The sequence below is a fragment of the Urtica dioica genome, chromosome 4 (genome assembly GCF_054948205.1).
Source record: "Urtica dioica subsp. dioica isolate 48M chromosome 4, U.dioica_male_clone48M_v1_H2, whole genome shotgun sequence".
NCBI classification, from domain to species: domain Eukaryota; kingdom Viridiplantae; phylum Streptophyta; class Magnoliopsida; order Rosales; family Urticaceae; genus Urtica; species Urtica dioica.
Genome location: NC_142759.1, coordinates 4,364,792 through 4,379,428, shown reverse-complemented (window position 1 = coordinate 4,379,428; position 14,637 = coordinate 4,364,792). Strand labels below are relative to the sequence as shown.

General features: G+C 37.0%; 2 protein-coding genes across 2 annotated transcripts; both read left to right on the top strand.

Moving 5' to 3' along the window:
* Window positions 1-7,040: 7,040 nt before the first annotated feature.
* LOC149399504 (Quinone reductase family protein) lies at window positions 7,041-9,574 on the top strand. The gene is made up of 2 exons (XM_089612054.1): window positions 7,041-7,952; window positions 9,016-9,574. The coding sequence occupies exons 1-2, from the start codon at window positions 7,393-7,395 to the stop codon at window positions 9,242-9,244; spliced, it is 789 nt and encodes a 262-aa protein (XP_089468180.1). The 5' UTR covers window positions 7,041-7,392; the 3' UTR covers window positions 9,245-9,574.
* Window positions 9,575-10,825: 1,251 nt separating this feature from the next.
* On the top strand, window positions 10,826-13,797 carry LOC149399503 (putative F-box/LRR-repeat protein 23). The gene is made up of 3 exons (XM_089613046.1): window positions 10,826-11,293; window positions 11,676-12,404; window positions 12,877-13,797. The coding sequence occupies exons 1-3, from the start codon at window positions 10,986-10,988 to the stop codon at window positions 13,595-13,597; spliced, it is 1,758 nt and encodes a 585-aa protein (XP_089469172.1). The 5' UTR covers window positions 10,826-10,985; the 3' UTR covers window positions 13,598-13,797.
* Window positions 13,798-14,637: the final 840 nt, after the last annotated feature.

The following is a 14,637-nucleotide window of genomic DNA, read 5'->3' as shown; positions in this document are numbered from 1 at the left end:
ATTATAATTAGCTTAGAATTTCCATAGCTTTGTTTGATCAAGTTTGGCGTATTAACAATATATATATATATATATATATATATATATATATATATATGTATATATCTGTGTGTACTTAAATCATGCACAGATTCATTCCATGTTTCCCGCGCACCCTACTAAAACAATTCATGCTTTAACGTATTATAAATGTCATAACGTTTTGATTGATCATCATCAAAAACATTATCGTATCTTCGTGTCATCTTCAAAGTATAATTATAAAAATTATTTATTTTTTATTATTTTTTTTTTTTTTGCATTTCCTTTTTTGGTTAGCATAAACTATAACTTAGATTCAACGATCCCATGAATTACGCCTTAATTTTAGGCATTATTTAAATGAGTGGATTATGACTACAAAATATAGAAATAGTATGTCCATGCGAAGCTCGAACTCCAAGGTTTTTTTTAGAGGCACTTAAATGCAAGCTTATCCTAGTTCAAGAGGTAAATGTATGATATATTCATAATAAATATGTTGCATTGATTTTGTTATTAATTTGTTTGGCATTAAAGAGAAAATTCTAGGAAAGCGATTTTTACCTAACCCTAGTCCCTATATTTACCCGTTACTCAATTATGGAAATAGTATTAGAATAGTATGTATTTTTTTTTTTTTTTTTTTTTTTATGTAAGGTTAATTTTTTTTTTTTTTTAGTTGTATTAGAGTTTTATACTTAAACTATTGTATTTTTCTACTCTTAGATTATTATTCGTACTGTTTTTTTTTTCTCTGAATTCCTAAAATTTCACGGTATCAGAGACATCATCTTCATTCATGGTTTTGTTTATCAATTGAAGAGAGTTAACATACCAACCACGTTTCTCGCAGACAGAAACTCACGAGGCTCTACCATACATGTTTCACGGCCACGAATGATAATTTTCATTTGAGATCGGATCATCCGTATTACGACAGTGGAACACAAAGAGGAATGAGGTCATACATGTCCTCTGGTACTGCCTACGATGTCGATCACTTGATGTCTCAATTTGAAATTATATCATTCACTACGTCAGATATTACGAGTGACAGCGTATACTTGTCATTCTTACCATTATCTTAATCAAATAAGAGTGCCACAGTCAAATGTTTATACGCAAGAAAGTACGCGTCGTACCTTTGGTATACGCGTAGATCCATTCGGTGTTGAGCACTTTATAACATGTATACCAGGATGTCTACTCATACGTGATGTTGTGGGGTACGATCAAATCGATTACGACAGACATGTTCAAAATTGGACCGTCCATCAAGATTCTATTGGTACATTTCATTTTTTATTTTAGTTATATGTGTGTGAAACATCTTTATTTGATGATGATTTGCAATGTTTAGACTTATTATTTTCGTATTTGATACATTTTATGGTGTGAATTTAAGTGTGGAACATCTATGTTTGATATGTATAATGTCTAGTGTTTTAAATTTGGACTATATTTACAAGAATATTTCTAAGTTTATTCTGCAATATTACTTATGTTCGATTTTCTATTGACATAATGGTTTTTCTTGGAAAATGACATTTAAAAACGATATTTCAAAATGTCATTTTACACATTTTTATTTTTTTATTTTTTTATCGACGTGTCGATTTTTCATAAATAATGATGTTCAAAATGATATAAAAAATGGAACTTCTGTAACCTTGCAACAAACACATCCATACATCCACAAATATATTTATATATAATATAGAGTAGCAAAGAGTGGCGGATTATTCCCAAAACCAACCAAAAAAAAAACCAACCTACAGCTAGGCCAGTGCCAGTATGTGCGAAGAGGAGGTGATAATAGTTTTTTTTTTAATTAAAAATAATCCAAGATTCGACAGAGCTTGATTGAGGCTTAATTAATCATATTTGCTTTAGATTTATACGGCTAAACATGAAGAGTTTTGTCCGAAATGTGGATGGTTGACAAGAGTAAGATGTGGCACCCCCATAGTCCCTTCATCAAACTCATAGAATATTATTTATTTATCTCTTTTTTCCCTTTTTTCCAACAAAATAAAAAAGGGTTTTCTTCTCTATCTATCTCTTTCCTTCTATGTGGATTACCAGCTTCTTTGCTTTAGCACATGGTAACCCACTAAGCATTTCTCTCCTCTTTCCAGAAACAATCAACCTATATTTGCTTGCTAATAACTAGATTATATTAAAAGACTAATATTTTTTCTGTACCACGTGTTGTGCTGTTGAAGCTACTATGAATACATTCTAGGACCAATAAAGTGGTTTCTGGATTGTTCTTTCAGGTGTCCTAGATCCAAAGACAATGGTATATGAGTGTCAATTAGTGAAGCTCTTTATTAGATGAGTGGTTGGTGAATCTCGGCATATATCTCCATATTTTAGACTCGCTAAGATTAGGACACATATAAAGTATAGTATTTTTTTAATATTCAATATAGTCTTACATTTTATAAGTTAGGGAAACAAGAATCAAGATTGCTCTAGAGCAACAAAAGGTTCAAGAAACCAATGCTAATCTCTTTATTTTTTCTTTCTTCTGTGTGGCTTAAAAAGCAAAACACTATTTTATTATACTCATTTATAGGTAGGCTATTAGCATAGGGTGTAAAAGAAAATCCAGAGGAAAATGAATAGAATTGGCCTGCAATCCCAGTCAATATGGGCGAATAGAGAAACATACGGTGGGGTTCCATTTTATTTTTTATTTTATAATGTCTGACCTTGTTTACTTGGATTGGATTCCACGAGTGAGAGCCAAAAAGCAAGGAAACCTTTCGTGGAACGTAGGAAATGACCGATTTACCCATATAAAATACTCGATGCATTCTTGCGTAAACACTTAAATTTCGTGGAACGTGAGAAATGACCGATTTACCCTAATAAAATATGGCAAACTTTTTTTTTCATATATTGTTCAATGTTCAATTATATTCTCTTACCCATACGATGGGTTGTACTTTTTCATTTCATTGTCTCGGGTAAAAAATTGCTGGTGTGTGTTCTTATGACTTGTTTGATGAAAAATGAGTTGCTATAAGATAAGGTCGAGTTGAAAATAAATATGCATATTTTCTTTCTCCAAAAAAATGATAATTCTTCGAGAGGCTGGTGATATTTGGGATATATTGATGACATCGACGGGAAAAGAAAAGAAAAAGATTAAATGAATATCCGGGGTAAGCCCAATGGGCTGTATCAGCAGCTACTATATGACATGTCCATTCAAAGCCCTTTCTTAAAATAAAAATGGGCCGTACAGCTATGGATTTTCTCGACCTCTACTATGACAGCAAAAAGTTGTGGCCTTTTTTTTCTTTTTTTTTAACTAATAGCATAAATAGCATCTCCGAAATTTGTATCGCAATTTTTTTTTTTTAAATTGAAAAATAATTATTCTTGATGTTTAAAGAATTTTTTGTAAAAATTTATTTAAACATTGTAAAAAAAATTCTTTCAGTAATTCTTGATGTTTATATCTTCATTCGTTACTAAAATATAGCACGTCATCCGTTCTTTTCTGGCTCTATCATACAGAGCCATTTTCTTAAAAAAATTATGAGTTTGATTTCGGTTGCATAAATAATATTTTCCCCTAAAATAATTTTAGAGTCCTTGTCATCAAAATTATTGACCGAAAAAATTAGATCTACTTTTTTTTTTAAACCTTAATCCAAAAATTATTGTTTTAGTTAAGAAGTTCCTCTATTTTCCTTATATTCTATGAAATACTTTTTTCTTGATAATGTTTAGGTATATTGAAATTGTTATCATTTTGACGAGCTGCGGCGGCAATGACTTGGCTTGACAGAGATCTGCTTTGGTAAGGACCCAACGGTTAGTTGTTAAATGATATATAATTTATATGCATTGGTCACTGTTCGTCCTGACTTGTTATCACATTGGTTTTATGTAGACTTGTTATGGGCATATGGAAAATTATAATCCCTCAATTTCTGACGAGTGGCAATATCTATCTATCTCGATTATGTCAATCTTCAACTTCATATCAAATTGAAGGTGCTTATTGGATTGGAAGGAAGCTTCCAATAAGTTGTCTTCCAAATGCTTATTGAAAGTGGCACTTTTTTTTGGGTAATTTGATGCAATCTATTGCTTAACGAAAGTGGAATTTCCGTTAGACTTAATAAAAATTAGCATTTCCGTTAATTTCTATTAAGTAATTAAGAAAATTAAAAATCAAATTTAAATAGTAAATGAAAGAGACTAACATGTTAAAATTTTAAAAGAAGGTATTAATATGTCAAATGAATTTCTTCTTTATTAATAACTTTTTAAAAAAGTAAAAATATTACAACAAGATTATGAGTAAAACTATATAATAAATTTTTATCAACCTAATCTCTCTCTCTCTCTCTCTCTATCTCTATATATATATATATATATATATATATATATATATATATATATAAGAAATTTAGGAGTGCCAGTTTTTTATCAGAGGGTAAAGATATATATATATATATATATATATATATATAAGAAATTTAGGAGTGCCAGTTTTTTATCAGAGGGTAAAGATATATATATATATATATATATATATATATATATATATATATATATATATATATAAGAAATTTAGGAGTGCCAGTTTTTTATCAGAGGGTAAATAAGTAAAAACTAATAATTTTAGACTAAAAATATAAATAATAATAATTTTCAAAATAACGATAAAAATTTCATTTGGAAAAGTGCAAGGGTATATGTTCCTTCATCTCCACCTATATACATAGTAATCCAACTTTTTATTATCTTTGAGCACGATTGGACTATTTTGAAGTTTTAATTAGCAGACTTGTAAAGATTGGTCAATTTTTTGGGGTACAGACCGTGTACCCTATTTTATAAGCTGATATAAATTTTGAGATTTGTCAGCAACTAGTCTCTTAATAGGGAAATATTAAAATATTAGCTCAACTATTCGCTTATTTAGAAGAATGGTCAATTTTACTTTAGGCTCTAAAATTACCCTTGATTTCTTCTTCCTTTTTGAACGTGAACACCGGCCTCAACGTGGTAATCATGAAAAGTTAATTGGTGACCTTTCATGCTCTATGCACTGGCGAGAAGGGAATCCGTTGATCCTCATCGGCTTTCGAGTCCAAAACCCGCGTGTTGTCGTCATTGCGGTCGAGGAAAAATACTCTGACGATCAGATTCCGTTTTTCGGTGAATATCACGGAGAACCATGAGGGAGGAACCAAATGGCATCCGTGGATTTCGATCTTCTAGGATATGGAGTGGAGAAGGTTAGTGATGAGAGAGAATCTAGTTTTCTTCTTCCTATTGTCGGTACGGATCTGAATCGGCGATGAAGGTGGAAGAGTCGTATACGTGGACACCATCTGAGGCGTGTTGTAGAATCTGAGGAAGTGGTGGTGGCGGTGGTGATGGGTTTGATCGTGTGGTGGGGGGTGGGTCTACACGACGGCAGATGAGGCGTCGAATTTGCATTGGGAGACATAGGGCGAGACGGAGCGGCGATGAGAGCGAAGACACGCTCGTGGTGGCAGCACGAGCAAACTCCGACTCCACTACAAAGGCTCGTTTTTTCACCGCGTGATCCCTATATTTGTGCGTCATCGGAAACAGAAATGGAGGTGATTTCATTAGCAAAAACAGAAATGACGGTGTATTGATCTACGAAGCCAAGTTCGGCTGATGAGAACTACATCAATAAATTAAAGCATACTGGTCCTGAAATTCAATATGGGCCTCGCTCTTGCTCGTTGATCTGGCGCTGGATTCACAAACCGATGTCTCGCTTCCTTCGGTGCTCTCCGATTCTCTCAGCCTTCTCGGCCCGGCATTAGAAAGAAGAGCGTCTTTGGTCTCAAGAACTTCCATGTCTTCGCTTTCGGAATCTTGACGTCGATGTTCTCATTTTGCGATGTATTGGGATATAGAGTTGAATTTCATTTTCTTCCTGTCTTTAGGATTGGTTGTGATTTTGATTACAAAATTGTGTTATGGATGCGAGAAAGAAATTTGAAATCAAGCAAACTAACTTAGTTTGATAGAAAAGTCTGAGATCGAAATATGTGCAAATATGTGATTCTTCAATTGATTATTCACAGACTTCTTCAACGAGTCACGAAGAACAGCCTCATCAAAGGCTTTGGTCTCTCGACAAGTTCGTCACAAGGTGGTCCGATGTGACAATTCCCGAAATTCTATAAATCTCGATTAAATGCCTCTCTACCCCGATCAATGTTGTTGTTTTGTGGCTAGTCGAACCGACGGATTCAATGATTCAATTTAATAATTGCATGTTATTTTTATCAATGATTAATATGATTAACTATCATGGTTAATATAACTAATTGTCATGGTTAATATGATTAATTACCGTAGTTAATCTTATTACTTGTAAAATTACATTAATAGTTAATAAAATTGTTATTAACCATTTAATTAATTAGACAAGAACGTAGAAAATTACTTATGATGTTTAGCTTTCAGCTAATAAGTTTTACTATTTTTCTTGTTACAGTTAATATGATTTATTATTGTTCTTATTACGGTTAATAAGATTTATTGTCGTTCTTGTTACGGTTAATAAGATTTATTGTCGTTATTGTTACGGTTAATAATATTTACTGTTGTTTTTTTTACGGTTAATAAAATTTACTGTTATTCTTGTTACGGTTTAATATTTACTGTTGTTCGTGTTACCGTTAATAAAATTTATTGTTGTTCTTGTTACCGTTAATGAGATTTACTAATTTTTTTGTTATTATTAATATTATTATAATATTGAAATGTTATTATAATAAATTGACTACTTTTCTCAATATATTAATAATTGAGTTATAATTTTAAAGTAGGAGCTTGTTTGTGCTAGCTATTTAGCCTGTATATTAACTTTTTTTTTTTTTTGTTAAAAACGAATTAAGAATATGGTAGCTGAGTTCGTGATTGGCAACAAATCACGGCGGACACATGAATTTTATCCTCTATTTGTCCCCAAGAAAATGCGTTTGCACTTTGCAGACATAATAATTCCATTTCCATACCCTTTTTATTGAACGCCCCAAAATACAATCATATATTAAAATCCTTGTACGACACGTCGTACCAGAACAACTCTGAAGTCTGAACCTTCAGTCTCAGTCTCTCAGCGCAAGGAAAAAAAAAAAAAAACCCAGTCCTCCTCAGAGGCGAAACGGCCACGTGTCACTCCAGAACTAAATCCACTTCGAATTCACAAATTTCTCAAGCTAACCAGTCTCCGAAACTCTCCAAAACTTAAAAAAAAATTCAAAAATTGAATTCTATCATTGGCGTTTCTAAATCGAACTCAACAAGCGTAAGATTCGGAGAGTTTGGTTCTGAGTCAATCCTCGCCGGAGAATGGGGAAAGGCGGTGGCTGCGTTCCGAGTAAGAAGAAGGTTCCTTCCGGCGCCGATGATTCCCGGCGCGGCAGAGATAGAGACTCCGGCGATGCGCCGATTTCGATCGAAGACAGGCCTCGTGAAGACGCCGTCCCGCTCTCGGTCGTGGCCGAAGAATCGCCGTCTCCGGCGGCTAGGAAACTCAAGGTCTTTGTCGTGTTCTATTCGATGTACGGACATGTGGAGGGGCTGGCTCTGAGGATGAAGAAGGGCGTGGAATCGGTCGACGGTGTTGAGGCTGCGCTTTTTAGGGTTCCGGAGACGCTCTCTTCGGAGGTTTTGGAGCAGATGAAAGCGCCGCCGAAGGATCCAGATGTTCCGGAGATCTCGGCGGAGGAACTCGCTGCGGCGGACGGGATTCTGTTTGGATTCCCGACGAGGTACGGATGCATGGCGGCGCAGATGAAGGCGTTCTTCGACTCGACCGGACAGCTATGGAGGGAGCAGAGCCTCGCCGGGAAACCGGCCGGATTCTTCGTCAGTACTGGAACTCAAGGCGGCGGACAAGAAACCACCGCGTAAGAATTGACTGATTTTTGATCTTCTCTTTTTCGATCGCATATTAGAATATCTGAAGATTTAGTGGTACCTTTTTTAGTAAAAGCTTTAGTGGATCGAAGGTTCGACTCTTTGGATGCTAAATGTATGAGGCTTGTGGTTGAATTTTCTAGAAGAAGCAATTCGATGGACGTAAATACATTTTCTGATCTGGTCTCGGTGAGGATGGGAATCTCGTGGTTGTAGTTCAGGATCTTGATACACCTTGATTGCTTGTTTGGTTGGCTTTTAGTCGGACTGTGATCCTTTTTCTAGGGGGGATCCAATTCCATGTGACTAATTCCTAGCGAGCATTTATTGCCTCTTGTGACTAGTCTCTTTGGATAGAACATAGCTTTTGTGAAATTGTCATTTAGATCACACTGCTTTCTTTATGATGGAAAATTTATGGCTGGTATGGCTCCCATTTCTATTTTATTTTGGAACAGTATACTACAAAAGTAAATTCTATCGTAGTTAATACCATTCTAATATTTTTTTTGTTGCATGTTGGTGACTGGTTTATGTGTTTAATACAAGTTAAGACCATGACTAAAATAGTTGACGGGTCATCTAGGACGAGTACATGGAAGATGATGCCAAGTAGCTCTGTTTAGAAATTTAAGACATAATAAGATCCAAGTTCAGTAATTTCCGTCAGTTGAAAGTGCATCTAGCTTTATAGTGAGTTTGCCCAGTCATAAAAGCCACTCCGGGTAGAATTTTGGTTCTTTTGTACACTGCAGATCGAATCCCATTTTACAAATCCTTAAGAACATTGATCTTTGCATATCATTTTCAGACCAATGTGCGCAGGTACAGATCGCGTCTTTTCCTTGTTCCGCAAAAAAGTATCTACGATTCTTCTTGTCTTTGATAAAACACTTGATCGCTAACATTCCAATCTAATCACAATCTCCAAGAACGCTGAGAAACTGGCTAAACCATAACAAAGTTACAGGCCCTTTGCGAACCTTGCTTTGTAAATGGAATCTGAGAGAAACCCACTTACTGATGCTTGAGATTCATCATTCTTCATTGCAGCTGGACAGCTATTACACAGCTAGCGCACCACGGAATGCTCTTTGTACCCATCGGATACACATTCGGAGCTGGTATGTTCAAGATGGACTCGATAAGAGGCGGTTCTCCATACGGCGCTGGTGTATTCGCTGGGGACGGGACAAGAGAACCCACCGAAACCGAGCTAGCTCTCGCAGAGCATCAAGGCAAGTACATGGCTGCCGTAGTAAAAAAGCTTGTCGTTCCCTGAAAATGTGGCCTTGAATAATTTGTTTGTCATCGTCGTTTTTCCCCCGATTTCTACGTCGATTATTCTTTTTAGTGATTGGAATTGAGAAGGATGCTACTTCATGTCTGTTAGTTCGTTGTACATGGGTTTCGATTGTTTTTGTTGTTCCGATTTTTTTCAAATAAACATGTTCTACACCATCAGCTGTGTTTCATTTCTGTGTACATTTATTTTTTCTTCTTATATCGAACTTGTGTGTTTCACATGGGACATGAGGTAATAACATTTATTGGTGAGTATTTGTTTTAGCTTGCTTTTTACAAAAGAAGAAGACAGTGGTTGCTTTAAGAATTTGAACCTTTTTCTTTTGGTTTTACCTTTTCTTATTCTCGTTTTCCCGTTAGAAAGCCATGCTTTTAGACATCTACATCGACTGGTTAGCAGCATTATTATACTGTATAATTTATAAGGCGGTTTATTTTGAAATGGTAGTAAAATGAGGCTTTTTATTCGGTCTACGGAAATCTTTTCTTTCTAGCCGTTCTTTTCTTTTCTTTTTCAATTTGGGGGAAAAGTACACGGAAAATTGATTTCAATGTCGTTTTCCACTATGGAACCGATAAAGTACAATTTTTTCTTTTTTTTTAACGGAAATGCGATAGTTTCATAGAAAAATCGGCTGTATTTTGACAAAATCGATCGCATATTTATATAAGTTAATGAAAAAAAATGTAAGAAGTGTGTGAAGTTTAACCATATGGTAATTGTTGATGCCAAAATGCACATTTTTACGGGTCACAGTATATTAGTTGCAAATTTGATTTAGATTTGTTTATAGGCTTCGAATTATTGTTTATATTCATCACAATTTTAATGTTTTCATTAGTAATAAATTAAACATCATTTTTTTTAAAACTCAACGAGGCCTCCCTAAAACTTTCCGCCCCCGAAAACGGTGTCACGGAGAGGAAAGAGCACCCCCTACTACTCATTCAAACTCGGCATCAGCCGAAATCTTCTCCCGCACAAGGAGCGGGAGATCCCTTTGAATACAATAGCCCGAAAATTCACTTTGATTCGCCCATCGACACAACTCGTGGGCTAAACCATTCGACAACCTAAGAGTCCAAACAAAAGAACAAAACTCAAAAACATCCGGAGCATCTTGGATTTTCTCTAAAATAGGGAAAATCACTCAATTGGGACTAGGAAGATTCTGACTAAGAGCCTCCATAATACTTTGATTGTCTCTTTCAAAAAGAACTCTAGGAATGCCCAAGTCCTTAGCCAATAGAATCGTCTCAAGTATCGCCAAACCAATAGAATCGTCTCAAGTATCGCCAAAAGCTCCGCCTCCGTAGCCGACCCCGCCACCACTTTCAAGCACCAGAACCACTGGATCAGGAGGTAACATCATTGATAATATAGAAGTATATTATTTGGTCCGTACGAGTCTCCAATAATGCCCACAATCGGGCGTTGTGATATACCAATCAAATTGGAGGCATGGGGCCTATTTTTTAATCCTGAATTTAAATGAAATAATTGCTTCAATCGGAAAGAAATATAAAAGTCAAATTAAATGGAAATTCTCAACCATTTCCCTCTCTCTCTCTCTCTCCTCTCTCACTCTCTCTCTCCAGTCATAATTTGAGGGTTTCTTTTTTCGTTGGAACTCCTCAACCGTCGGGACTTGGGTCTTCTCGTTGCTTACAAAAACCCTAGAAAACTAAAAGCTCTCAACTTCATTTTCTGATCTTTAATGGCGTTGCCGGCGGAAGAGGGGCGGCGGAACTGGTCGGAGCTTCCACAGGAAGTGGCGGCTTCGATATTCTCCCGGATGACGGCGGCGGACACGCTGACGAGCGCTCAGTTCGTGTGCAAGTCGTGGCTCGAGGCCTCGAAAGACCCGCTCGCCTGGAAGATTATCCATATGTTCGACGACGGCGATTACGAGCTCAACTTGGACAAGATCTTTCACCATGCCATCGATCGGAGTTGTGGCCAAGCCGTCGAAATCAAACTCGAGTATTACGGCGACGACGGTATTCTCAACTGTATAACCGACAGGTATTTATTCGTTCCGCAGAAGAAGATTTTTTTTTTCTTTTTCGAGTCTTTATAAGGAAATGGAACCGAGTGGTTTAATTTTTTTATTTTCATGTGATAGATTATACAGTATGTGATTTACAGTGCAGACCTCTTCAAAAGAGGGCTAACCTGCATTTAAAGGAGTTGATTGTTCATGCTAGATTTGCACATCAGATAAAGGCTAATGGTGATTTAGATATATAATTGAGAATGTCTGATCGTAATGACTTTGTGCGATGCAGACTCAGTACGAACAACGAAGCATAAATTTCGAGCAAATAACCTGAATTGTGAAATCTAGTGGAGTTTGAACTAGTTTAATGGCTGTATAACTCTCTTCTTGATTCCGCGTTTTGAACAGGACAAAGCAGATCAAACGGCTCCGGATCGATCAATGCGATATCATCGATGAAGGGCTGATCAGGACTGTCGAAAAGCTTCCGTTGCTGGAGGAGCTAGAGCTCACGCGCTGCGGCTTCGGCGCCGAGACTCTGAAATCCATCGGAGAGAAATGCCTGCGCCTGAAATCGTTTGAGCTCAACTCCAAAGTGAAGATGAGCCGGAGGATACGCCCCGGCAGAGAAGACAAGCTCAATAAAGAGGCGTTTGCGATTGGGAAGCACATGCCTGGACTGATACGCCTCAAGCTGACTGGGAACTCTTTGAACAACAAGGGCTTGGAAGCGATCCTGGACGGTTGTCCCGCGCTCGAGTCTCTGGACCTGAGCAAGTGTTTCAACATCAGGGTGGCTGGGGAAGTGTGGGAAAGGTGCACCGAGAAGGTGAAATATGTGTGTCTCGGGCGGCGGAGGAACTGGGCTGAGCTTCCGCGGGAAGTGTTGGTCTCGATCTTCTCCCGGATGACGGGGTCGGACACGCTGATGAGCGCTGAGTTCGTGTGCAAGTCGTGGTTCGAGGCCTCGAAAGACCCTCTTGCCTGGAAGAAGATCAATTTTTACGAGCCCGAAAGAAAGAGCCCCGGGTTAGACAAGATGTGTCGCCATGCTGTCGATCGGAGTTGTGGCCAAGCCGTCGATATCAACCTCGATTACTGCGCAAACGACGAACTTCTCGCCTACATCGCAGAGAGGTATTCATTCCGTTCTTAAAATGAGTCAGAGTTCGATCATTCCATTTCATAATTATAGTAGTAATATTGTTGTTAATATATAAATTCCATTTCATAATTATAGTAGTAATATTGTTGTTTAATCGAAGTCCGACCTCTTTTTTAAACGAGGGATGATCTGCACTCAAAGTAGCCGTTTCTTTGTGAAAAGAGTTTAAGCCTGTATAAAATTGTGATATGCACTATACTAAACACTGATGTTGATATATATTTTTAGGCTTTAGCAATCATATCTAGTCGGTGAAATGGACTCTTTGCTTTTGATTTTATCGTTATGGACAATGAACTACGAAATATTGATAATAATCTGTGTCGTGTTACCGACTTGAGTTCGAACTTTGGACAATTTCTTGGGTTTTCTGAACAAGTTTAGCAGCAGTACGAAATGGCGATGTGACTTATGTAGCGCTCTTGTTTCTGCATTGTTAAACAGATCAAGCCGGGTCGAACGCCTCAGGCTCATCCAGTGCTATGATGTCTCAGACGAGGGGTTGATCGAGGCCCTAAAAAATCTTCCGCTTCTGGAGGATCTGGAGCTCACGCTCTCCCCCCAACCCACCGAGTTTCTCGAAGCCATCGGTCGGTTATGCCCTCGTCTGAAAGTATTCAAGCTTAACTCGGAGACACATGTCCCTGACTACATGAACTTCGACGACGAAGAATACGACATAGACGAAGAGGCTGTCGCGATCGGGAAGTCCATGCCGGGACTGAAGAGCCTCCAACTCATCGGAAACTTTTTGAGCAACAAGGGCTTGGGAGCGATCCTCGACGGCTGTCCGGGGCTCGAGTCGCTCGACCTTCGCAGGTGTCGCAACGTCCGTCTGGAAGGGAAAGTGTGGGAAATGTGTGTCGAGCGGGTCAAGCAGTTGCGTCTTCCTGATGATTCGATTCGTGACTACCCGTTCCAGAACGGACCCGACAGTGATTTTGTGGAGAGTGGTTCCCGCGCTCCAAAAATCTTGTCGGACTTGGATGATGATGATGATGATGACGACGATGATGACGATGACGATGATTATTACTATGGTGATGATTATGCTGTTGATAATTATGATGATGATTATGATGGTGGTGGTGGCGAGGGTTTCCCTGTGATATACGATCTCCCTACCTATGACGATTTCATTTACCATAATTTCGCTGATTACTAGCGATTTTACTGTGCCTGATAAGTACATGGGTGACTAATATATGTGGTATGTTCTTATCATCGATTTATTTTTCTAGAACTCGAGTTAATTTTTGGAGGATATGTCGGTTGGTTTGGTTTTACTAGTTTGTTATTTTGGATGATGGTTTTTGCCATCTAGGGAATTATCCTAAAGAATTCTAAACTAGATACTCTTTCATATGAAGATTTTTATTTTATTTTAAAAAAAGCCTAATTTGGAGTAGTTCATTTACTTCATTCCTAATCCCAATCAGGGCAGCACAGGGGTAAACTTTTATAAATTAATTAGTGATCTGTGCATCCTTTTTAATTATCATCGAAGAGATGAGATCATTTTTATAGTTGTGAAATTTGCAACTGTTTTTGTATATATGTATATATAAAAATAATCTCTTTTCCAAAGAGATGAGATAATATTTGACGGAAAGGGGGAGTTTGTTACAAATTGGAAATTCGAGATAAATAATTTTAACGAAAAAAAGAATAAAAGGTAAATTATTATCGGTGCAATAATTCAGGGAAAATGTATGTAATTAATCCTTATAAAAATAAGTTCCTATAACTTGGCACAAAATTTTAAGTTTTATCGGGTGTTAAGAATTACTAATGTTATCATGAAATGGTCTAAAATTATTTTCATTTATCAATGATTTGTGTACATATTTTGTCCATCAAGTTATTTTGAGAATATCCCTTAAAAAAATTATTTTGAGAATACTAGCTGAGATATTAAACTCATCTTGCAACACGTAACCTGACATTTACACGGCGGCATAAATCCTCAATGATCTACGAAATTCTCGCATAACGCGACAGGTGGCGAAAATTCACGTGACGAGCTGATCGGATATCCCAATGTTCGTAAGCCCTAAAAAGAAAAGCCCCTAACTTTTTGGGGGTTTTGACAGCAATAATATCATCTTGTTGTCACTTACCATATTTAGCCCAAAACCAATATTTTGACACATATGTTACTTTGACTAGGAAAGAAAAATAAAAATTTCCTCAATTACCCTAAGC

Coding starts and splice junctions, on each gene's coding strand:
- LOC149399504 (XM_089612054.1), top strand. CDS start 7,393: ATGGGGAAAGGCGGTGGCTGCGTTCCGAGTAAGAAGAAGGTTCCTTCC. Junction 7,953..9,015: donor GGCGGACAAGAAACCACCGC/GTAAGAATTGAC, acceptor TCTTCATTGCAG/CTGGACAGCTATTACACAGC.
- LOC149399503 (XM_089613046.1), top strand. CDS start 10,986: ATGGCGTTGCCGGCGGAAGAGGGGCGGCGGAACTGGTCGGAGCTTCCA. Junction 11,294..11,675: donor CTCAACTGTATAACCGACAG/GTATTTATTCGT, acceptor CGTTTTGAACAG/GACAAAGCAGATCAAACGGC. Junction 12,405..12,876: donor CTCGCCTACATCGCAGAGAG/GTATTCATTCCG, acceptor ATTGTTAAACAG/ATCAAGCCGGGTCGAACGCC.